Source organism: Heterocephalus glaber, unplaced genomic scaffold (genome assembly GCF_053883595.1).
Source record: "Heterocephalus glaber isolate CG9 unplaced genomic scaffold, H.glaber_assembly_v1.0 deba00001564, whole genome shotgun sequence".
NCBI classification, from domain to species: domain Eukaryota; kingdom Metazoa; phylum Chordata; class Mammalia; order Rodentia; family Bathyergidae; genus Heterocephalus; species Heterocephalus glaber.
The window spans coordinates 12,957,779-12,982,438 of NW_028258351.1; the positions used below are offsets into that span (position 1 = coordinate 12,957,779).

The window sequence follows — 24,660 nt, forward strand, 5'->3', positions numbered from 1 at the left end:
TGAAGCAATTTCCTTTACCTCTACCACAGTTTTCTCATCTGTGAAATGAGGGATAGGTAAGAACTCCTGCCCTGCCTACCTCACAGAGTTGTTGTGAGGATGAAATGGCTTCCAGTAATAGATATGAACAAGTCTAAACTTTTGAAAGCACTGAACACATGTAAGTTATTACTGTACATGACCTTGGATGAGGCAAGGTTAGGGTAAGCACATTAGTTTACAAGATACAGAAGTATGGTTCTATACTATGACCCAATTGTATCTTTATTGGTTTGATTTGATTGCTTCATCAAGCTTGAGATCTTAATTTTTAAAAAAAATCTCCCTCTGTGCCTCCTTACACTAATATAGGCACAACAGTATTAGTACCTTTATATCTTGCACTGCTGTGTCCCTTACAAATCTAGTAAATACATACTCATAATAGTAAAATGACCATTCCCCTTCATTTTACTAGTTCTTAGTCTCTTGTCAAGGCAAGGATATAAGTGAGAACTGATGGACAGCCACAATATTATGTTATAATTCATACTGATAATCTTTGGTAGGATGAAATATTGGCCATTTTATAAGATAGTAAGTATAAGTAAATTCTTTGCGTTTTTGGGTCCCTTTATTTTTTATTTATTTTTATTTTTTGGTTTTTTTCGAGACAAGGTCTCACTGTATATGTATAGTTCAGGCTAGCATTGAACTCACTATGTTGCCCAGGCTGGCCTCAAATTCATGTTGATTCTCCTGCCTTAGCCTTCTGAGTGCTGGGATTACAGGCTTGTGCCACCGCCATGCCTGGCTATTTGGGTCCCTTTATATGAATAAGCTATATCTTTAAATTTGGTTGTCATTTGAACATTGTGGAAACAATTTGGATTGTACAGTATCAATTTCCAATCTGCTTTTAAATTAATTTCACTCTTTTCTATTAAAACAGTAGTCTTCTAAAAAAGAAAAAATAGTCTTCTGAAGTTCTTATCCACCCACACACTCATCTTTTCTGTCTCACTAAGCTCTGATCCATCTTGATTTCTGTGAGACCATCCTTCCCGCTGAGAGTCCACACCTCTCCTGTCACAAAAGGTCCTTCCATTGTGCCCCACACAATCAGAAGGCGGGCCCCGCAGGAGGAGTTTACAGTTGTGAAAGTGGGAGGACTTCCCAGCATTGAACAAGTGTATGAAATAAATGAACCAATTAAGGGAGAAAATTACAGTAAAATCACACTTAGTGACAGATACAGAAAGTTTCTCTCTCAGAATTATAAACAAGACAAATGTATCTACTGTCACCATTTCTGTCCTACATTGACCTTGAAGTCCTAGCTAAGAAAATAAAATAAAAAATAAAAACTTAAACAAAAGTATACAGGGCCGGGGATTTAGCTCAGTGGTTCTACCACCTGCCTCGCAAGCGCAAGTACCCAAGTTCTATCCCCAGTACCAAAACAAAAAAATATACAGATTATAAGGAAGCAAGGCTATCATTTTTCAGAAAATATGATTGTGAATCGTAATATCTAAAAAAATCTACAGATAAACTATTAGAATATAAATTTCACAAGGCTGCTGGATATAAGGTCAGTATTAAAATATATTTCCATAGAGCCGGGGATTCAGCTCAGTGGTTCCACTGCCTGCCTCACAAGCATAAGGACCCGAGTTCGATCTCTGGTACCAAAAAAAAAAATTGCATTTAAAATTTTCATTTCTAGATTGTTGCTGATATATGGAAATTTTTTTCTTTTTCTTTTTTTGGTACCGGGGATCGAACTCGGGTCCTTGTGCTTGCGGGGCAGGCTGTGGAACCACTGAGCTATATCCCCAACCCTTAAATCCAGTTTTTAGTGTCACATGCCTATAATCCGAGCTACAGTACTTAGGAGGCTAGGGCAGGAGGATTGCAAGTTCCAGCCCAGCCTGGGCAACTTAGTAACTTATTGGGACTCTGTCTCAAAAAGTTAAAAAGGCGGGGGGGGGGCTGTGTAACTCAATGCAAAGGACCTAGGTTCAGTCCCCAGCAGCACAAGAAGGAAGTGGGGGAAGGAAGGAGGTGAACAGTCAGGAAGAGGGAGAAAGGGTGGGGGTGGGGGGAGAAGGAAGGACTCATTTATGCTACAATATAAATGAAAACAGGACCGGGGATTTAGCTCAGTGGTTTTGCCGCCTGCTGCGCAAGTGCAAGGACCCGAGTTCAATCTCCCGTATCAAATAAATAAATAAATACATTACATTAAATGAAAGAGGCCAGCCATAAATACTTCACTTATATGATATGTACAAAATAGGCAGATCCATAAAACAGAAAGTAAATTAATGATTGGTAAAAGCTAAGGGAGTGACTCCTGGTGGGTACAGGATTTCTTTGTGGGGTGATGAAATGTTGTAGAACTAGATAACTTTGTGAGTAAATTTTTGAAAATACTGAATCATACATGTTGAAAGCGTAAATTTTGTAGAACATGAATTATATCTCAATTTTTAAAAAAATCAATTCCAGGTGGATTATGAAAGGAAACAGTAAGACAATAAATTTCTGGAAGATAACAGAAAATAATACCTTTATAATTTGGGGTCAGGCAAAAATTCTTTAAATGGGAGAATAAAAGGAAAAAGATTGGTTATTTGGAGTACTTAAAATTAAGGACTTATTTTTATCAAAAGATACCACTAAGAAAATTAAAAAGTAAGCCAGAGAAGGAGACTGTATTTGAAACACATATAACTAACAAAATATTCATATACTATGGATATATTACTGAACATTTCCAACAAATCAATTTTTAAAAGATAACCAACAAAAAAATGCCTTAAATAGACAATAAAAAAGATACCCATCCCCAGTACCACCAAAAAAAATTAAAAAGATACTCAAGCCAGGCATGGTGGCACATGCCTGTAATCCCAGCACTTAGGAGGCTGAGGCAGGAGGATCGCCAAGAGTTCAAGGCCAGGCTGAGCTACATAGTGAGTTCAAGGCAAGCCTGGACTACATAGCAAGTCCCTGTCTCAAAAAACAAACAAACAAAAAAAGATATGCAAAAAGCAAATAGACAAATTAATCATCAGGGAAGTATAAAATTAAACTCAGTTTCAGAATGGCTACAGTTTTTTAAATACTGGTGATACCAAGCGTTGGTGAGGATGTAAAGCAACTGGAACTTTGTCCCATGGTGGCAAGAATGGCAGTTAACACAGCTACACTGAAATACTACTTGGCAGTCTCTATTACAGCTGGCATGTGTCTGCCCATTATCCAGAAGTTTCCTCAAGAAGAAAGAGGTGATGATCACTAAAGACATTTACAAAAAAATTCAGAGTGGGGTGATAAATGATTAGTCAGTGATCAAAGGCAAAAGAATGGTTACTTTTGTTGGGAGACAAAGAGATCATTGACCAGAAGACAACATGAAGAAGCCCTTGGGGAGACCAGAAACCTCCTAGAAATTCAGTCAGTCAGGTGTGTCCATATGGAAAAGATTACTGAGTTTGGTATTTGTGTTCTTTGCTCTATATAAGCCATACCTGAATTTTACAAAAGAGGAAGAGCTGGGGTGTAGTTCAGTGGTAGAGCATTTGCCTAGCATACATGAGGCCCTGGGATCCATCCCCAGCACTACCGAGGAATGGAGGGAGAGGGAGAACAGAAAAGAAACAGAGCATATCTTCATGTTTGTCCATCTCCTCTTGGTATCTTGACCTGTTTCCCTGTGCCACCTCCCTAAAGAATTCTGGTGCCATGTATAGTTCTTTGCATTCTAGGAGTGTGCCTTTATCTTGTCTGCTGGAGATACACATTCCTTCTGGAAGCCATGTGACCCCCAAGAATTGCAGGAGGCTCTTTAAGTAGTAAGGGTCTCCTTCTAAGGTTTCCAGTGCACTTTGACCACATATCATGCTGGCCAACCTTTCAGCCCCTCAACATCTCAGCCAGCAACTCCATCCCAAAGATTGTCTCTGAGGTGCAAATGAACTCAGCAAATGGCCACCTCTTGCCCAGTGTCCCAAGCTTAAGAAGCTGAACTGTTAGGTACTTTGAAAGGTGAAAACTAGCAGATTTTCACCATAAATGGGACTTTTTATCTTCAGTTCCCAAAGACAGCTGCTAAATCTGTCACACTAGTTCTCATCTTTTCAGACTGCATTGCTTCATGTAAAACCTGAGACCAAGGTTTTCATCTCTTCAGCTGTCTAATACAAACAGAATTTTATTGTGACTGGCCAGGGAATGAAAGTGTCATATCTCCTTAAGATATGGAAGACATTGGAGAATTATGTCTGGTTCATTAAAAACTCTTCCTGTCACTTAAAACTATACAATTATTTATGCGTATAAAATGTCTCTGGGAAGTAAAAAATGTAGAAAAACTTAAAAATATCCCCATATGTTTTAAAATGTAATCTTTGGACCCCTCCCCAACAAATAAATGCTAAGACATGGCTTTGATTTTGATGGGGCTCTGAAAATTTGCTACGTAGAAGACAAAGTTGAATACTTGCCAGGCCTCAAATGGCATAGCGAAACAGAGAGAGAGATTTCGTCTTAATAAAAGTAGAAAATAATGTAAAAAACATCAGCTCACCACTTAGCTCAGTAAAATTTGACATATTTCCACGCTTGCTTAGATCTTTTTTTTATGTAAAATAAATCCCTAGTTACTTATTGAAGCCCCCTGTTTTTCCACCCTGCTGTTACCCTCCCTCTGCGCGTAGCGGTGAACACTATTCTGATTTTGATTTTTACATTCCCATATGTGTTTTGGTATATGTGTATATATTCACAAGTGATATGTAGTTTTGTTTTGCTTATTTCTAAGCTTTATATAAATCATACTATACATACCATTTCCCCTCTTGCTTTTTTTGCCCAACTGAATGCTTTTTGAGATTTACACATGTTGAGATGTTGTTTGTGTTCACTCATTTTAACTTCAATACTATATACCATTGCATAAATAAGCCACAATTTGTTTATTCATTCTACTCTTTATAGACACTTAGGTTGTTTCCAGTCTTTTGCTTTGGCAAAGAGTGGGTACAAGGAACATTTTTCTACATGGGCAAGAATTTCTCTAAAGGATATAAGTTAAAATGCTGTGACTTAGGTTATATGCATCTTCAATTAAGAAAATATTACCAAGTTCCCCAAAGTGCTTGAATTAATGTATACTAAGCATTTCAGTGCCAGACTCACGCCAGCTTGCTTACTTTCTTTTCTTTCTTTCTCTTCCTTCCTACCTTTCCTTCCTCCCTTCCTCCCTCCCTCCTCTTCTTTCTTTCTTTCTTCCTTCCTTCCTTCCTTCTTTCCCTTCCTTCCTTCTTTTCTTTCTTACTTTCCTTCCTTCCTTCCTTCCTGCCTTCCTTTCTTTTTTCTTGGTGGTGCTGGGGATTCATTCAAGGGCCTGGTCACGTTAACCAAGTGCTCTACCCTTGAGCTTCATCCATAGCCCCAACACTTGACAGCTCTTGACTTTTTTCTTAAAAGCAAGTCCTCACGAAGACTAAATGTGATGTAACATTCCTAGCATTATTCCTGGCAATTGGTAGTCACCCAGGAAAATTGATACTCTTCCAAATAATTAGCATCCAAGAGAACTAGGACCAACAAACAACAGGAAATGATGGGCTGTTGCCAAGATACATTTAAATTTGGTTGAATCTCCCACCTCCTCACCTAGCATCCAGGGAAACTCAAAATACTATAGCAACTGTTTTTGCCTAATAAATAAAATATTTTTATGACAGTTTTCACCGCCAATGAGGGCAAAGTGTATGTTGCTGGCAGATGTGTAAACAAGTACAATCCATTTGGAAAGAGATTCCTATTTGTATTGGGAATGTTAAAATGTTCTCATACTTTGGCCTGTCCCAGACTCTCCTATAATCCCAGCTACTCAGGCTAAAACAGGAAGATCGTGAGATCAAGGCCACCCTGGGTAACTTAGTGAGAACTCTGTCTCAACCAAAACAAAATCTCCTATGGAAATGCCATTGAGCATCTAAAATATAAGGCTGTCCACCTTAGTATTTGTTATTAATAATAAAAATCTAGGAGCAAATTAAAACAGAATAGTTTAATACCTTAAACTTATACACACTCATACCCCATAGAGTACTATGTAGCCATTAGAAGTTATGATTTTTTTAATACAGTACTCCCAAAATGGGATAATAGAATGCAAAAACTTTATATATTAAGTGAAAAAAACCATTTTAAACTATATGTACACTTTTTTTTATACACATACACAGACCAGCAGGAATTATACCCCATTTAATTGTGGTATCTCGGGCCGGGGATTTAGCTCAGTGGTTTCGCCGTCTGCTGCGCAAGCTCAAGGACCCAAGTTCGATCCCCGGTACCAAAAATAAATAAATAAATAATTGTGGTATCTTGATGTTGTTTTTCCTGGATAATGGGAAATACAGTTTTTTCTTGTGTGTGTGTGTGTGTGTGTGTGTGTGTGTTGCTAGGGATTGGACCCAAGACCCTTTCACTGAACTATATCCCCAGCCCATTTTCTATTTTTTATTTTGAGAAAGGGTCTTGCTTAGTTGCCCAGGCTGGGCTTGAACTTATAATCTTTCTGCCTTGGCTTCCCAGAGTCCTGGGGTTGCAAGCATGCACCACCACACCTTAATTTTTTTTCTTTTAGAGATCTGTTTATTTTCCAGGTTTTCTGCAATATGAATGTGTTGTAGGTATAACCAGAATCACCATGGCTCTACAAAGTGTTGTTCCTCTGAAGTGGCTAGTAATGCTCTGCTTTGACCCACAGCTGCTGCTGGATACCCACTCCCTGAAGATGGTCCTGCTTGACCTTCCTTCCATTGGCTCACAGGTGGTGAGGAAGGCACCTGCCAGCTACACTAAAATTGTTGTGAAAGGCATGACCCGGGCTGAAATGATCCTCAAGGTGATGGTTGTGTTTTCCTTGGGGATTCTGCCAAAGAGGGCTGGTTATTTATTTGACCCCCTTCCTTATTCCAGGAAGTTTGGGTTTTGAAGGTCAGGAGGACATTTCTCCACCATTCCCAAAGGATTGTCACATTCCTTGGCTGGGCTAAATTGTGGCCTCATCAGATATTATTGCAAGTCAGCAGATACTTACTTGGGGATCAGTAATTCTTTCTGACAAATGAATTCTCTGTTGTCACGGGATTCCCTCATAATCAGATTTAGCCAAGATTGGGAGTGAGGTGGTGTTGTCATTGTGAGTTAGTGTATCAGTCAGGGATCCTTTTGCTTCTCAGCAGAAATTTCAGGCCCAGCTGTCAGTTCCTCCCTTCTACATAACCCTTTTTGGCTTTCTATACTTTGCACCTTTAAATGAACTCTGAACAGATGTTGTAGTAAGTGAATCTAATCAGCAAATGGGTTTTTTAAAGCCTCATTTAACAAAAGATTGTGCTTCAGGTGATGGTGCTGAGAATATCTGCAGCTTGGCACATCTGCCTTTGATTTCCACCTGTACTTGTGGTGAAAGGAGAGGAGGCTAGAGAAGAAACTGCACTATCCTGTTAAGGTCTGAGAGTCCGGGGCCTGCAGGCTCCTCAGGGTCATTTCCCAAACAGAATGACTCCGTGATGGCAGGAGTGAAGAGTGGCAGTGGTCTGCAGATACCATGGGACCTGGTGAGGCTCCTGTACAGACCTTGAGGGTGGCCTGAGAAAACCAGAAGCTGCCTGATGGCTTCCTGCCCCAGCTGGCTTATGTCCAGGGAGGAGAGCATACAGTGTGGGAATTATCTGCAGAGGACTTCTGAGGCCACTACTCCTTGCCACCCTTTGGTACATTCTCAGGAACTCAAAACAAGATCAGTCAGCTGGGGAAGAAAGTCAGATGCCACATGCCAAAACCAAATGGAAATGAATGTGATACCATCTGTTTATATATTAATTGGTTTAAATGAATGAGGTTAAATGAAGTTCAAGATTATAGGTCTTCAAAAGACTGAAGCAGTTGAGCTGGGCTGTAGCTCAGTGGTAGAGTGCTTGCCTATTATGGGAGACCCTGCATTCAATCCTCAGTACTGGAGGGAAAAAAGAGAGAGTGAGGCAGCTTTGAGTTGTTGTTTTTTAGAAAATCCACTTACATCTGTTCCTTTTGCTGCCTGTTTTTCAGAAATAGAAAGAGCAGATACCCTGTACTCATGAAATGCCCCCCACACACACACAGGAGACGACTATTGTAGCATTTCCCAAATGGTCCCAACAATTACAAATCTCCCAGCCAGGCCTACTGAATTAGAATCCTCAGAGGTGGAACCTAAGGATTCTGTATGTTAAGAAGCAACTCAGGTGATATTTATGATCTGGCAACTGTTAGAAATACTCCTGCAATTTATTATGAAGATTAAATAGGCATCAGGCATTTCTTGAGTTTAGGGTTACTGGTGCTTAAGGGAATTTTGCAGGTCCCCTTCGTAGGCAGCTAGCAAATGCCCTCTAACTGAGAGTTCTCCCTGAGGGCTTACTCTTGTCCCCTCCCTTGGTAGGTGGTGATGGCCCCTCATGAGCCCTTGGTGGTGTTTGTGGACAACTACATCAAACTCCTTACAGACTGCAACACAGAAACCTTCCAGAAGATACTGGACATGAAGGTGGGCCCAGTATCTTACTTTGTCCACTGCCACTCCTGGTTCTCACACTGGGGGGTGAGACTCCTGGGGGCTGCTTCAAAATGCATGTTGCTGGCCCCACCCTGCAGTCTGGATTACTTCCTTCCTGGAAGGAATGGATGAATCCTTCCTGGGAGGCTGATCCTAGGCATGTGGCTGTAGGATTCTGAGACTTCCTTGGCCAGCTGAGAGCCACCACTCAGCAGAGGACAGCAGAAGGGGAAGAAGGAAGAGGAGAAGAGTTTCCCTTCCCTCCATCTCCCTGTCCTTCTCTCGAACCTCTTCCTTCATGGCTACCCTAGTACTTTGTTTTTCCTTCCTCAGTTTTTCTCTCAGGTTACTTCCCAGGACTGGTAATTCCTCTGAAGAAAGCGTTTGTCCTTAGCGTCACCCCAGTGCTCTAGTGGGGCCACCTGTTGAGCCTGCTCCTTTCTCTCTCCCCAGGGGCTGAAGAGGAGTGAGCAGAGCAGCATGCTGGAGCTCCTGCGCCAGAGGCTCCCCACCCCACCCTCAGGGGCAGAAGGTTCCAGCTCCCTGTCCCTGATGGCACCCACCCCAGAACAGGAATCATCTCGAATCCGAAAACTTGAGAAACTAATTAAGAAGAGACTGTAGGAGCACAAGGAGCACTCACTCCCTTCGACCCTCAGCACTCAGTTTTTGGAAGCCCTCGACCACCCCCTCGCAAGCGCATGACTCTCAGATCCTCAGTCTTGAGACTTCCTGAGACATTGGGGTTGTTAATATGCCCTCTCATGCCCTGTCTTAATTCCTGTCCCACTTGGGGAAACTGATTTGGGCTGGGTTATAAAAAGGCAGTTTGTATTATCTCTCATTCCTGAATCAGAGGCAGCCACAAGTGAAAAGGCTCTGGTTCAGTCACTGTTTCCAGACTGCCCTTAATGGTGGAGTTGTCATGGACTTATATAGCCTTCCATGGCAGTCATACCCTCTGAATCATGGGCCCTACCCCCTACCACACACAGGTGGCTTGGGTGAGGAAGTATGGACCTTCCTCCCCTACTACTGTTTGGGGTTTTCCTCCCTGTCTCTAGGATCGGCTGTCAGGCTTGAGTGATGAAAGAGCAGATTGCAGGACAGGACACCAGACTTTCTTTATGAAGGCAATGGAAGCATGTGCACTTTTCCATGTAAATCTGTTTTCTGGTACATATCATGCTCCTGGTACCTTTTATGTCACGGCCAGGTTTACCCATGTTCTCTCATTTCTTGGTGTTCTCCACAGGATAGATGCCCTCTCTGTCCTCACCAGGGAGGACTGCATGCTCCAGGTGTTGGCTGTCAGTATCCTGGCCACAGGCTCCTGACCTTGTGTGGAAGCCAACCCAGATCTGACTTAGAGATTTAGTTCTGCTTGGCACAGGCACCAGGATATGTGAGCAGATCACTTTCTCCATTTCTTTATTCCCACTCTGCCAGAGTTCTAGGGAAGAGATTGCCCTCTAAGTAGGGAAACCAGAAAGTTCTCTCAGAAAGCCTTTCCTGGGCTTTCTCTGCAGATGAAGCTGTGGGAGGGAGTAGGAGGCCTACATCATCTGATCTTCTTCCTGTTCATTCATTTCCAAGTCGAGCACTTTCTAGCCACCTGAAACAACAGAAAGTAATGTGCAGTGCCAGAGTGGCACATTGCTGTGCTACTAACCAGAAAGAACCCAGTCGTTGGCTGCCTAAGAGCAGAAATGTTGTCACTGCACGCCAAACTCAGTACCTGGCAGTGCCCAGAGCACACCCTGACCCCAGCCTGCCCTCCCCAACTACCATCGGCTCTTGGCAGCAGCACTCTGCAGAAACTGCCCCGAGAGCTACTTCAGTCCTCTCACGACATCCTGCATCCAAGGAATGGGTGACATTTCAGGGAGTCACCCCAGTTCGTTGGTCCTTTGAAACCAAGGCTCAGTTAACCATGTCTGCACCCTCAGAGTGACTTCTGTGAGTAACAGCTTTTTTTCAGGTATTATATGTAACGGCCAGGGAGGGAGAATGCTGAGGAGGAGGGTAGAGCTCTCCACAGAGAATGTACATAATAGGCCTCAGGATAAAATTGAGATACCAAGGGCTAGGGGTGTAGCTCAGCAGCAGAGCATTTGCCTAGCATTCTTGAAGGCTTGGGTTCCATCCCCAGCACCACTCACCGGAAAAGAATATATCGTGTAACACTCAGAAGTGAGTTTTCAGGATTGGAAGTTTTCTGAAAAATCCATAAAACCTGTGACAGTCATACAGTAGGACACCTCCAAGGATTGAAAAGCTGACCAGGAACATCGATTATTTGTCCCCAACTGTTTTTCCCTTGTAACCACTCTATATTGTTCCCCTTGCCTTTTCCATCGGCCTTTCTCTCTGACTTTGTCCATCAGTCCCGGCTTTGATCCTTGTGGGTGTGGGTGTGAGTGTGAGTGTGGGTTTGGCTGTGTGCATGTAGCAAAATCTACCACTAAGCTACACCCACAGCCTCAGATTCCCATGTTTCCATCAGCTTTCAGTATGTTCTTGGTACTCAGTAAGGCTCTTATGTATTCAGCATTTCAAATATGAGAACACTGAGAAGAAAAGAGTGGTGAAAGAAAGAGGTGTGTATCAGGAAGAGATTCTGAATTAGGCAAGTGCAGGAAGGGTGGGAAGGGGGTTGGAACGAATCCTGGATGCTAAAGGGAGGGATTCCTCTGCTGTGGTGTAGCTCTGCTGGGGTTATACGGCCTGCACTAATTGAAAGGAAAGGGTGGTGGGCCCATCTCCAAACAGCGCAGCCAATTCAGCCATCTGTCATCGACCTCAGGGAGCTGGGAAAGCCAGTAGACTCCTGCACCTGGTTCTTGTCACTCTTGGTGTTTACAGATCTACACTTCTCTTTTTGGTTCACTTATGAGGAGTTTTCTAGATGTCTCCATTATGACATTGAGGTGTCAAGCTGCTGTTTTTCCCAGTTGGTGGTCACAGCCAGGGAGGTTGCTTTCTTGATTTATTACATTGTCAGTAATCCCCAAGGAGCCAACAGATGTCAGTAGGAGTTACGTTAAATGTCTCATTGATGGGGACTGAATACTGTGTGCATTCTGTAAAGACGATGCATGTTTCTCACCTGGGGAGATACATCAAAATCACCTGGGGTTTTTTTTTTTTAAATGCAGGTGCCAGGAGATTTTGAGTCAGTAAGTCTGCAGAGGATCCTGGCATGTAGGTTCAAAAGCTCTGTAGGTGATTACAGTTGTCTGTCAATGTCAAAGGATTGGCTGCAGGACCTCCCATGGATACCTAAATAAGATGTTCAAGTTCCTGATATAAAATAAAATAGTATTTGCATATGTTCTTAGTACATTCTCCTCTACAAGTCATCTCTAAACAACTTATACTACCTAATACAATGTAAATGCTACACACATAGTCATACTGTATTTACAGAATGTTGACAAGAAAAAATGTCTGTACATATTCAATACTAGCACAATGACCTGCTTATGATGGAACCCATAGATACAGAGGCCTGACCCTATAATGTTTGCTCTTTGTTAAGATTTGCTGCAATAGGGAGAAATTTGCTTTATTGAAGGGATCTTATAGCCCATTTTCCTAAATGTATGTTTTTCTGGTTCTCGAAGTTTAGCTGTTGCACAGTGGTCTTTGCTAATAGTTAGCAGCTTTAGTTTTAGACTTGTGTTAAATGGTTGGAACCATTGGGCTCTGCTCATACTGATTAGGGTTCTTATTTTGGTGACCACACCCCAAACAGCTTTATTTATTATTATCACTTCCAAAGAACATATATAAAGAATTATACATTGATAAAATAACTGACAAACTCAATGATTTGGCTAAAGTTAGATACTGTGCCCATCCCTCCCAACACATTTTTTTCTAGCCTTAAAAAAAAAAAAGCTTTGAATTCACTTTGCGTTAAAATAAAAATTGGTGGGCTACGGGTTTAGCTCAGTGGCACCGCACCTGCCTTGCAAGAGCAAGGTCCTGAGTTCAATCCCCAATGACAAAATAAAATTTTAAAATAAAAATTGGTAACTTATCAATAAAAAATTCGCTGCTGCTTATTATGGAGTGACTTCCTGGATACCTGGCTTCAAAAGTGGTAGGCTGAAAAAAATAAAAAGTGGTAGGCTGTACAAAGTTCCATTTGGACCATACCCACAATGGACAGGATGTTTTGATCTCCAAATTCAGTTCTGGAATTAAAGCTATCACTACTCCTCTCTGGCAAAACAAAGAACCAGTACCCAAGGCTTGCCCAGCACTCAGATAAGGTGTGTGTTTTCTTACAACTAGAATGGCTCCTCCAGGCAGATCAAACAGGAATGAAAGCGGAGAAGCTGAGAACAGCAATACAGTGACAGGCATGCAGGATAATACCAGGTTGGAGACGCTGCCTGGTGCAGGGGACGTTTCGTGGGTCCATCCTGAATTCCTGCTGGATAAGGAAGTGTCTTTCCCTGTTTACAAATGCTAAGGGAAATGCCAGAAGTGCACAGCTGGATATGTAATTCCTTAGAGAAGTCTCAAAATAACGCTTGCATGAAGGTGAAGGCAAGTGTTCCACACTTCTTGTCTATTCCAAGTCAGATTCCTAAAAATAAAATCATTAGAACTGACTGCATTGGGCCATTTAAGTACTAGCCTTGGAAATGTAGACTCTTGAAAAGCTGGCAGATGTAAAGAATACCATTGCATTTTATATGTTAAATACAAATTTCCACTCCTAGTATCTATCAAAATAGCTTCTTGGACCCTAAAGTTCTATACCTTTGGGAAATCTAGATTTCTTTAAAGGGATTGCTTTTTGTGTAAATATCATTTTGCCCATCTGGAACTGATTCGTTGGTGCATATTGGAATACAAAATACTGCAGTTAATTAAAGCATTACTGGATATCATTTGCTAGAATGTCTTTTCCTACTGCTGACATAAAACAGAAGGGACTGTAGGAAAGAATTAGCAAGCCCATGAACCTTGGGGTCTGGCCCCCTGAGACAGCCCTCCCCAGTGAGATCAGGTGGAGATGCACCCCTTCCCATACAGTCCAAGGAAGCAGTGCACAAGAAGGGAATGTGACAGTTTTGAGCTAGGTGTTGGCCTGTCCAGCTGTGATGGCAACCTCTCTCTGAATGTGTGTAAAGTTTCCAGTTTCTAATTTGGAATCCTGAGTTTCTACCCTGTTGACATTCCCATCCCTATGCTCCCCGTTCCAAACACAGCCTGCTTTCCCATGTGGCTGCCAAGCAATTCCTCTCCTGTATACAGTAAGTTAATCCTGTTTCCTTCATAACTGGGTGGGCACTTTGCAATGAAAACTTTTGGAGAAGTCAGGTGTTTCTTTCAACAGTGGAAAATCTGCCACAGCACTTCCATTAGTTTGGCTGCATGATTATTACCTAGTTTCCATTCTTTGTTGTCACCAGCTCCCTCCTTCAGTAGGGCAGCCAGGGATCTGTCTAATGAGAATAGAAAAGCTTCCGAGTTACCCACTCAGAAGGGCAGTGTAAGTTGATTTACCTACCAGTTCCCTGCCTTCTCACCTACATAGCCAAGCATGGGAGGCGCTGGTGAGCAGTGGCCTATGAAGAATTTGTCCATTGAAAAGAAAGCAGACTGGAATGGAAACTTCCACAGAAGCCTGCTCTGCAGTCTGATTCTGGCATTTTGACACTGGGAAAGTTTGGGGAGTCACTGATCCTCCAAGCCTCAGCTTTCAATCCATGTGAGAGGGAATTAAAATCAAAAGGGCTGTAGGGCCAGGGATTTAGTTCAGTGGTTCCGGCGCCTGCCTTGAAAGCAGAAGGACCGGAGTTCGATCCTCGGTACCAAAAAACAATCAATAGGGCTGTGAAGGCCGAACAGACCAGGTTGCATGTGAGGCTCTAAGCCATGGCCAGTGAGAAACGATAATTGTTTGTTACCATTTGCCAGGATGCAAGTCTGCCGGGCAGGCCTAGATGGTCACTGCTTTCCCTGGGCTCACTTTATTTCTATTTTTTTTGGTACCGGGGATTGAAGTCAGAGCCTTGTGCTTATGGGCAGGCAGCGGAACCACTGAGCTAAATCCCTGGCCCTCCCTGGGCTCACTTTAATAAAAGGTCCACATGGCGACTTATCCTGGGGCTGATTACAAGCTGCATCCGCAACAAGCATCAGAATATCTAGTCTTTGCCTTTTTAGATCATGATTCTGATGTCCATCTTACTCCTCTTGCCCTGGCAGCTGCTATTTCCGTAGCATTCAGGGATAGACCTGCAGGCACAGAAGAGTGCTTCCTCCCTCCTGCTGGTGTTGGCTGAGCTGCCTATTGTGGAAAATAGGGCCTGTTTCTTCTGAACACAAGTTAGAAGGGTTGCCAAAGGCTTCCTCTCAAAAAAAATTTTTAGGTACGTGTCTGATCCACAGATTGTAGACTCTTCAGCTAGTTGCTCCTGGCAGGGACAGAATTCTTGCCTGGACTCTTATTTTATTTATTAGGCTATAATGCCCAAAAAACTAAGAAAAATTATCTTGAGACAGTCCTAACTGGGAAGGAACAATTGCCTTTCAAAGAAATTCAGACCTTTCTCAAGGGAGTCCCTGTATTCATCTGCAAAGTCCCCACCTGGCTCTTTCAGTCGCCTTTGGGGATGTTGATTCAGAGACTATAAGGTGATAAGCGTGACATTAAAATAGAAAATGTAAGGGCAAGAGGGGTAGCTCAGTGGTAGAGTGTGAGGCCCTGGATTTCATCCCCAGCAAAATAATTAGTGTTAAATACTTGCTCTGTACCAATGTTTCTCAATCTGAGGGCTCTAGTAGCTTCTGCTCAGTAATCGAATGAAATCCGCAGTTTCCACGCTTCCTTCTGTGTGGGGTAATTTTTCAACAAGTGAGAAATTAGGAACAGCTTCTCAACAAACTTCCCTCCACTTCCGGGGCCAAGAAAAGTATTGGCAAAGCTAGCCGCAATTTTCAGGGGTACCAGGTGAAACAGAGACAAGAAACGCCAGCTTCTTCTGCTCCTTGGCTTAGTGTTGGTGGAAAAGGAGGGGCGCTTCTCCGGGAGCAGAAACACCAGCTGCCAAAGAGACCGCATTCCACAGCCTGCTTCACCAAGGAAAACGCTGAGACTGGGCCGACTGGAGCCACCACTGAAGAGCTTTAGCAGACAAATTGGAAAAATATCAAGTGCTGTGTGAAGAAAAGGTCGGATCACACACAGAAACCCCACAACCTTCTACCAGGCCTTGTTCCGCATTTAATTCTTGACGATCTGGAGAGTTGGTTCTGTAGGGCGAAAAGTGGGTAGGCAGAGGGGTCCTGAAAGGTAGGTAGGGTCCCGATGGGTTTTCTTTCCCTGGTGAGGAGTCTGTGCTATATGTACATCTCTGGGCAGAGGGTGTGGGAAGGAAAAGGAACAACTTACTACTTCCTGTGTCCTGAATATTGGACAGCTCAGCACTCTATCTCATGAAATCAGAATCTCTCTGAAATAGATATGATTAGCTGCATTTTGTCGATATACCCAAAGGGTATGACTTTTCCTTGCTGAGCCTCCAGGTCCCATCCACAAAATGGAGCTACTCACATCTTTTTTTTTTTTCAGTGCTGTACTGTAACTTGAACCCATGACCTTCACACATTCCGAGCCCTTTTTTTTTTGGTACCGGGAATCAAACTCGGGAGTTTGCATTTTCGAGGCAGGAACCGGAACCACTGAGCTAAATCCCTGGCCCTATTTTGTTTTGTTTTATTGAGATGGGGTCTCACTGTACAGTCCAGGCTGACCTTGAATTCCCTGTGTATCCCAGGCTGGCCTAAGACTCCTAATTCTGCTCTTATCCTCCTGAGTTCTAGACTACAGGTTAGCACCATCATACCAGGTTTAAAATATGAATTTTTGTTTGTTTTCGCAATACTGGGGATTGAGCCCAGAGAGTGCTGAACTACATTCCCAGACCTTTTTTTAAATTTTATCTTGAGATAGGGTCTTGCTACATTGCCTAGGATGGGCTTTCGCTTATGATCCTCCTGCCTCAGCTTCCCCAATAGCTAGGATTCCAGGCATGTGTTGCCATATCTGGCTAAAAATCTGCATTTTTAAAGTGAAGTTAGATTCAAAGCTTTGTAGAGGTCCTTCCCCGTCAAAACATCTGAAGAATTCAAGGTTTCCCCAGTCAGTTTGGAAGCTGCTGATCTCTTTGTTTTTCTGACCTTAGAGGGAAAGAGGCGGTTTGGCACTGTGGCCTTAGCACAGGAAGGAGCACCCTTTTATTTGAAGCACACCACCCATTCATCAGCAGCACCTGAACTGTCACCGAGATGCTGTGCAAATAATCCCTGGAGGCCACCCCAGGGCTCAGTGAGCCTTTGCAGCCTTTGGGAAGGACTGGAGACAACTCCACTGCATAACCACTAGTGGGAGGCAGCTGTGTTCTAAGAACAAAGCTTGGAGGGAAGGAACTCAGGCAAGGGGGCTTGGGAAACGTTGGAAAGGAAGCTGATCTTTCTTTTGAAATCTCCACACACAAGAACTCTTCACCTGCACCCCTGGGAGTCTGCATGTGCAGTGCTTCTCCACCTTTTTAGGACTTGAGACTCAAACGTGACAATGTGTCCTCTTGTTACCTCCCAGACAAATCAAATGGCTGCTGGGGCCCAAGCTCTGGGCCTAGGGACTGACTGCTTCAGAGTGACCCCTCCCTTCCTCTGCAGCCCCAAGGGATAGATAGGTGGGTGTTTGCCAGTGCCCCCAGCTCTCCAGGTGGAAAGTTCCAAATTGGAGCATCAAGGTTGGACGGTGTCTTGGTTTTCTTTGTTTGGGGGTCTTGGTCAAAGTCTCATTTTGCAGCTTGGATACTGAGGCCCTGGCTTACCGCCCCCCCCCCCCAAAAAAAGAGAACTGACTAGCAAACTGACGCCACTCCTGGCTACCCCATTTCCACCAGCCTATCCCTGCAGAAGGGAACAGCAGTGATTGCACTTCCTTGGCCCTGCTGCCCTCCAGGCCAACTGCTAATTCTTTAGGCACTTTTGTTAGCATCTCAAACATCCACAGCCTCCATCCCCACATGAATTCCCTCTTAGGCTATTCAACATCATCTCAACACACCTTCCTGAAATATCGTCTCTCTCTCTCTCTCTCCCTCTCTCTTTTGTTTTTTGGACAGGGTCTCACCATGCAGTTCAGGTTAGCCTCAAACTCACAGCAATCCTCCTGCCTCGGCCTTCTGAGTGCTGGAATTACAGGCATGTGCCACCAGGCCCAGCCAAAACCTCTTCTTGCCAAGCTCACATTCTCTTTGCACTCACCTTATGCTGAATCACTCTCCCCCTCAGAACTCTCTGGTGCTTCCTTTGCTGGCTCCAGGATTTCCTGGCCTTCTTCAGCAGCTCTGCTTACTTCAAACCCTTCCCATTGGCCAAGCCCCAAGGTATCTCCTACTGTTTTCATTCCCTCCTCTTTGAAAAACTTACTGCCATTAGAGGAGCCATACCAGCTCTGCCTCTGAGGCCAGTCCACTTGCATGTACTATCATTGACTCCTAGGTGCCAGCTCAAGACACATTCAGCTCTCTGCCTGCGTTCCCCAATTTTCAGTGGCACCCCCTTCCTTCCATAGTTCCCCAGTCTTGAGTCCTTAAAGTCTGTCACCCCTGACATTCTCTCTGCATCAGCCAATTTGGTTAGTTATCGTAATTTTTTTCTTTTCTTTTTTTTTTTTGGTACCGGGGATCGAACTCGCATCCTTGCGCTTGTGCAGCAGGTGGCAAAACCACTGAGCTAAATCCCCGGCCCTGTAATTTTTTTCTCAATTATTGATTACACAAACAAGACTCATAGAAATCAAAAGAAAATCTTACCTCCAAACATCAAGCATGGCAGTCCCGGGCAGAGACAGAAGTAGGGCCCATCTCTGTGGTCTATTGGCTGGGCCCACTGCTTGCTGGTACTCCTACTATTGTGTTTACTGTAGAAGATACTGCAATAGGAATACTCATCCTTAAAGTATTAGTATTCAAGTTAACAGAGTAAAATGATACATCTAAGATCCTAAGACCCTCTCTCCTTCCAGACTTTCTATGTCTATACAAGGAAAAGACTGGGATACTTTGTGGAAAAAAAAAATCAATATGAAGATTATTATTCTGAGGGCCTGGGATTTAACTCAGTGGTGCCACGCCTGCCTCGCAAGTGCAAGGTCCTGAGTTCATTCGCCGTTCCCAGAAAAAATAATAAATGAAAAGATTATTATTCTGAAGTTTAACAATATGTCTTGAATATCTATTTCCTCAACACATGTAAAACTACTCTTTTTGGGGGGGTGGGGCAGGTTTGAGGGATTCTGAGGATCAAATCCATGCTAGCCAAGTCCTCTTCCACTGAGCTATATCCCTAGCCCACATTCTTTTTAATGACGGCATAGTATTTTATAGTTCAGATATAGCATTGTTTATTTCTCCAGTGGTGTGGTTTGAATGTGTACATCCCTGCAAAATTCATATGTTGAAACTTAATTGCCAAACTGATAATATTAAGATGTTATCATATCTTTGAGAGGAGATTAAGTCACCAGGGGTGGTGGTAGACACCTGTGATCCCAGCTACTTGGGTGGTTTAGATAGGATGATCAAACTTTCCTGGTCAGCCTAAGCAACTTAGTGAGACTGTATGGCACAATAAAAAGACCTAGGGATGTAACTCAGTAGTGGACCATCCCTAGATTAGATCCTCAGTACTGGAGGAGAGAGAGAGAGGACTAATGACTCTATCCTGCTGCGGTGTGGGGGAGCTATTTAGCCCATTTTGCCAGTCTGCCTTCTGCATAATAGGAGTCGCAACAAAGTGCTTCCAGTCACCATCTTGGAAGCATAGAACAACCCTCAGACAACACTGAATCTACCAACAACTTGATCGTGAACTTTTCAGTCTCCAGAACTATAAACTATAGGTTTCTTTTTTTTTGGTACCGGGGATCGAACTCAGGTCCTTGCTCTTGCGAGGCAGGCGGCAGAACCACTGAGCTAAATCCCCGGCCCCTAAGTTTCTATTTTTAAAATAGTATTAGTACATGTTTGTAATTCATCTTGGGGAGTGGTTACATGTACATATTACAGCTTGGGCTTTTAAAAATCCCCCCCACCAGTTCCCCTATCCCCTTTTTCATGCTTGCTGATATTTGTCTCAGCTCATGTTATGGGAAATAGTGTTTACATTAATTGGGGTTATTAGGTTCCTGTACATGGCGCATCTTTATTCCTCTCATTTCCCTTCCCCTCCTCCTCACCCCTCACCTTTGTTCCCTTGGACCACTTCCCTATTGCAAGAGATCCATCCCCTTGTCCCTTTCTAGCTATCCTTTATCATTTTCTTTATTTGTACTTTGCCTCACTCAAATGAGAGATACTATATAGTATTTAAGGTTGCGTGTCTGGTTTATTTCACTCAACATTATATTTTCCAGGTGCATCCATTTTTCCTACAAATGTCTCAAAATTTGTCATTCATTATAGCCACGTAGTATTCCATTATATAAAAATACCACATTTTCTTTATCCAATCATCTATTGATGGGTATACAGGCTGTTTCTAGGATTTAGCTATTACAAATTGTGTTGCTATAAACATTGGTATACATGTATGACTATAGTATGATGATTTAAGCTCTTCGGGGAAGATATGTAGCAGAGGGATTTCTGGGTTGTATGGAGTTTCTACTTTCAGTTCTTTGAGAAATCCTATAATGATAAGTTTCTATTATTTATAAATTACCTAGTCTGTGGTACATGTTGTTATTGCAGCACAAACTGAGACAACATGTCTCATCAATATATAGATTTTTTTTTGCTGTTAAAAACATCATCAATGAAAATCTTTCTGCAAATTGTATGCTTCCTTGTGCTCATGTTTTTGCAGAATACTCTCCTAAAATTATTTTATTGCCCTTTATAATGATGAAAGGACATGCATGTCTAACATATTGCTAGCTCCTGCCTTGACACCCTTTGCAAGGTGGCTCGCACACCCCGTGATCAGTGTGTGGGTACCCACTTCTCCACATCCTCACTCGGCCTCAGTGTTTCTTCCTGCTTCCTGAGCTAGAGGAGGTAGTTGCAGGTCTATCTGTATAAACCCAGGAAGCAGAAGTTCCCCTTTGGTTTTTCATTGCAAAAGACCAAATGTGGCTCAACGTGTGCTTTGTCTTGCAAGAAAGCTTCCTTATTCAAAGTTTATTGAGTAAAACCCCTGGCTTCCCTCTGCTCAGGGCTCCTGGAGGACATATTTTGAATTCATTAACTCAGTGGTCATCCTTTCTGTGTGTACTGAAGTAATAGTTCTCTCTCCTGCACACACACACACACACACACACACACACACACACACGCACTCCTTCTCCTCTCTGCTACCCCTTCTCTGGCCTCTCCTCCCTCCCTTTTTTCTTCCTGGCTGCCAGGATGTGGACAGACCTCCTTTGCCACATACTCCTGCTGCCACGATGTATCGTGCCACCATAGCCCCAAAGCAATGCGGCCAAACTACCATGGACTGAAACTCTGAAATCATAAGCCAAAATAAATCTTTCCTCCTTTTAAATTGTTTATCTCAGGTATTTATCACAGTGATAAATTATGGAGTATTAGGCTAATTCAAGGAAACTTGATTGGATTCTAACAGCCTTTATTCCCATAGTTCCAGCAGGCTGGAGCATTTCTGTGTGCAGCCACCAGAGAGCTCCCAAGGCATGTGGCATTTGGTACAGAGGATGCCTCTGGTCTACTACTCAGTAATAAGCCAAGGGGCCCACAGAGCTCTCAGTCCTTGCCATGCTGTTCTTCCTGCCTGAATGGAGTTCCTCCCTTCTTGCCTGCCTGTTTCTTACAGGGGACCTCAGCCTCCACCGCCTCCAGGAGTATCTCCCAAGCTTCACCTCCCTCTGCCTGGCTCACTGGAGCCTTTTGTGCTCATGCTCTGCCTGGCACACACCAGATATGTGGTGATGGGGTTGGAACATATGGGCATGGTGGGAGCACAGACACCAACAGGAAGACTAACCAAAGCAGATTTTGGTCAGAGCTCTGAGTGTGGGAAGTAGAGGTCCAGTGGATTTTGGATGAACAGGGGCAAAAGTATCTGCTGATAAGCAAGTGCATGTGTTAATGCACTCTGTGTGTGTGTGTGTGTGTGTGTGTGTAAACTGGGGCTTTGCACATACTAAGTACACACTCTATCACTGAGCTACCCAGTTCAGCAACATTTCTATGAGGAATAGAAAGCTCAGAAGCTCAGATTCTTTATTGCCAGCTTGGGACCATGGGCAGCCCTGACAAGCTCATGATAGACTGCTCCTTTTATACAAGTGTGCAAAAGAGCAGGCAGATTTTGAATCCTGAGTGTCCCTATGTGCATCCATCCTGTTTCAAAACTGAAGGCCTGCTTTGCAATTTGGAAGATGATAATGTCTGATATTCTAGAAACTCCTGTTTCCAAAACAGCCTGCTGACAGCAGAAGGCTCTTTCCCTGATGCTTTGCCCAGCAGATCTGACCCCAGAAGATTGAGAGCCAGTCAGTCTGAATGCTAAGGAAGTTAGCTGACCTCCTTGGAAGTAGCAAAGTCTGCCTTCACCTTTGGAAAGCAAGGTGCCAAGATGGGGATTGGATGATGTTTAAAGTGTGTCTGGTGGGGTGGAGGTCACAGGTGGAGCTGAACGCAAGCACCACCATCATCCCCAGGTTCAGATGTCCTCTTTCCACACAGGATCTAGAAGCCTCTTGGAGACATCTGTCAGCGAGGACAGCCTATTAGAGGGGCGTTTTCACACAACCAGAGGCTGGGACAGTGGGGGCTGGAAAAGAAGATAAAATTAATAGCAGGCACAAGATGCATAAGACCAAATTTATTAATGAGCAAGGGATACTATCCCAGATTTCTAGAAATACTTGTCAGTGACTGGGGGGGGGGGTCCCACACAAGAGTGGGACAAGAGGCAATAAAATTCTAGTTGACCCCTGACCATTATGACCCAGGAAGAGATGAAACACATGGTTTTCTTTGGTACCTTGTCTCTCACTTCACCAACCCCAGAAAACTTTCAGTAAAGACCCCAAACTAGAAAAACATTTCTTCAAAGGTGTGTGAGGGTCAGAAACTCCCACCAGCACGGAGCTGCTAACCACACTGCCTCCAGCCTGGCTGTATTCTGCTTTGGACTGGGGGTAGAAGAACGCCCTGTGAGACTGTAGCTCCTGGGAAGGATCCAGTGCGTCAGCTCTCACTGTATGCAGGAAGTTGGCTGTCCCCAATCACTCCTATTCTCCATCTCTTCCCAGGCAGCCCATGAAGATCCAAATCCTCACGTGGTCCTAGAGCACCATGGAGACTCTCAAGGCTGCCTTTGGAGTGTAGCAGCACAGACCAGCCATTTGTTCCTTAGAATAATGACAGCACACCCTTCTATCTTGCCTTTTAGCCAAAGTGCTGAATTTCAGTTGCTCAACTAAGGGCTATTTTTCTGGCTTGCAAGTCCTTGTCCAGTCTGAATATGCAGAATGGAGCCAGGAGTACAAGTGTATTGAGGCGATTCCAACAAGGCCATGTGCCCCGGCTCTTTTTTAAAATCCCATCTGGTTTTATTTTGCAGAGTTCAAGGAAGGCCCGTTTTTGTGTAACTAGGGAGCATTTAGGAGAATCAACTCTTAGCTTACAAATAGGAGGCTCCAGGGTGGAGCCATATGTGACTAGCATTATGGGGTTTCTCACACAGGGACACTGGCCTCACTCTACGCCAGCTGTGCTTGGCAGCCGGATTAGTATTGCCAACTGGGATGGGCTAGACCCCATCTCTCCAATCAACTGGTGATTCCCAGTCACAAGCTCAGAAAAGGAGCTTCTCTGATCCCTCAAGGCCTGCTAAGCTCTGAAATTGCCAAACAAGAGCTTGGATATCCCCTTAGCTCAGTGCCATCTCTGTGGGTCCCAGGAGTTCTGGGTTATTCTCTGACCTCACCGACCCACATGTACACACTCATGCGGGCTGTGTTGCCTTAAAGCACATCTTTTTCTTTCAGTGTCCTTTATTAAATAGGGCAGGTCCTTTTGATAGTCTTTGTCAATAATAACTGTATTATTCAAATGCATAAGGAACAAGGTAAGTTCTGTATCTTTTAGAGCATTTGGTTGACATATAAAACAAAAGAGGGGCCGGGATGTAGCTCAGTGGTATAGGGCCTATCTGGCAAGCATGAGGCCCTGAGTTCAATTCCTGGTACCAAAAAAGAAAAGAGGGGACTTGATTCAACAGTGAGGCAAATCTTTGACCTTATGGACCACAGAACAAACCAGGACCCAGGGATCTAGGAACTGCAAGGTGCCTAGACACAGGCATGAGCCAGCAGGCTGCGCTGGGAGCATTTTGATTCCACTGTCTGGCTGGGCTTGGTGAAGACAGGCTGTTCTACAAAAATAAGCAATAATCATGAGGGGTCCTTCCCTGTTTTTGTCTGCCTTAACTCCCATTTGGGCATCAGCCTAATTAAGTGCAGAAAAAAGCAAAAATGCAAGGTTAGGATCCATTTTTAGGCAGCTTTTGTTTCTTAGGCTCTGCTGGGAGAGGCCTCGGCCAGAAGCTAAGTCCTATGAGGACATGGTGTCTCTGGGATCCAGGGCTAGGGATGATGGCCCACTCTGAAAGGACTGCTTTGAAGAGACCAGTCTCTATGCAGCCTCCAGGGTCTCACTGGGCCATGTAACCTTGCATAATTCACCCCTGAATTCTAGGGGCACCCCAGCTATATCTCAGAAGCCGGCCTATCTCCAAAACTGGACCATGAAGGATTAGGTTAGTTACCTCTCCCAAGCTTTGATTTGTTTTTCTAAGCAACATCCATTGAAAATACCTGGAATAACATGTAGAATGATGAGGAGACCAGATAGCAAAGTTCCTCAAAATGTTGGTAAGTGGTTTGCAACTTGTACTCACTGCTAGGGGTCTCTGTTGCATGGTTCTTGGGTGATTACAAAGGAAATATCCTTTTCTCCCACCTACAAAAACTCCTGGGCAGGTTG

The 24,660-nt window shown here is 43.7% G+C and overlaps 1 protein-coding gene across 3 annotated transcripts in view; it reads left to right on the top strand.

The window, feature by feature from the left end:
- Positions 1–9,790, top strand: part of Vps53 (VPS53 subunit of GARP complex) — a 161,195-nt gene extending 151,405 nt beyond the window's left edge. For 2 of the 3 annotated variants that reach the window (XM_021238039.2, XM_087191587.1), the window contains 3 exons: positions 6,773–6,910; positions 8,492–8,596; positions 9,059–9,413. In XM_021238039.2, coding sequence (XP_021093698.1) covers positions 6,773–6,910; positions 8,492–8,596; positions 9,059–9,229 — 414 coding nt within the window. In that variant the 3' untranslated portion in view covers positions 9,230–9,413. Of the gene's footprint in view, positions 1–6,772; positions 6,911–8,491; positions 8,597–9,058 lie in introns of all 3 variants that reach the window. The other variant, XM_004857106.4, reaches the window with a different exon arrangement.
- Positions 9,791–24,660: the final 14,870 nt, after the last annotated feature.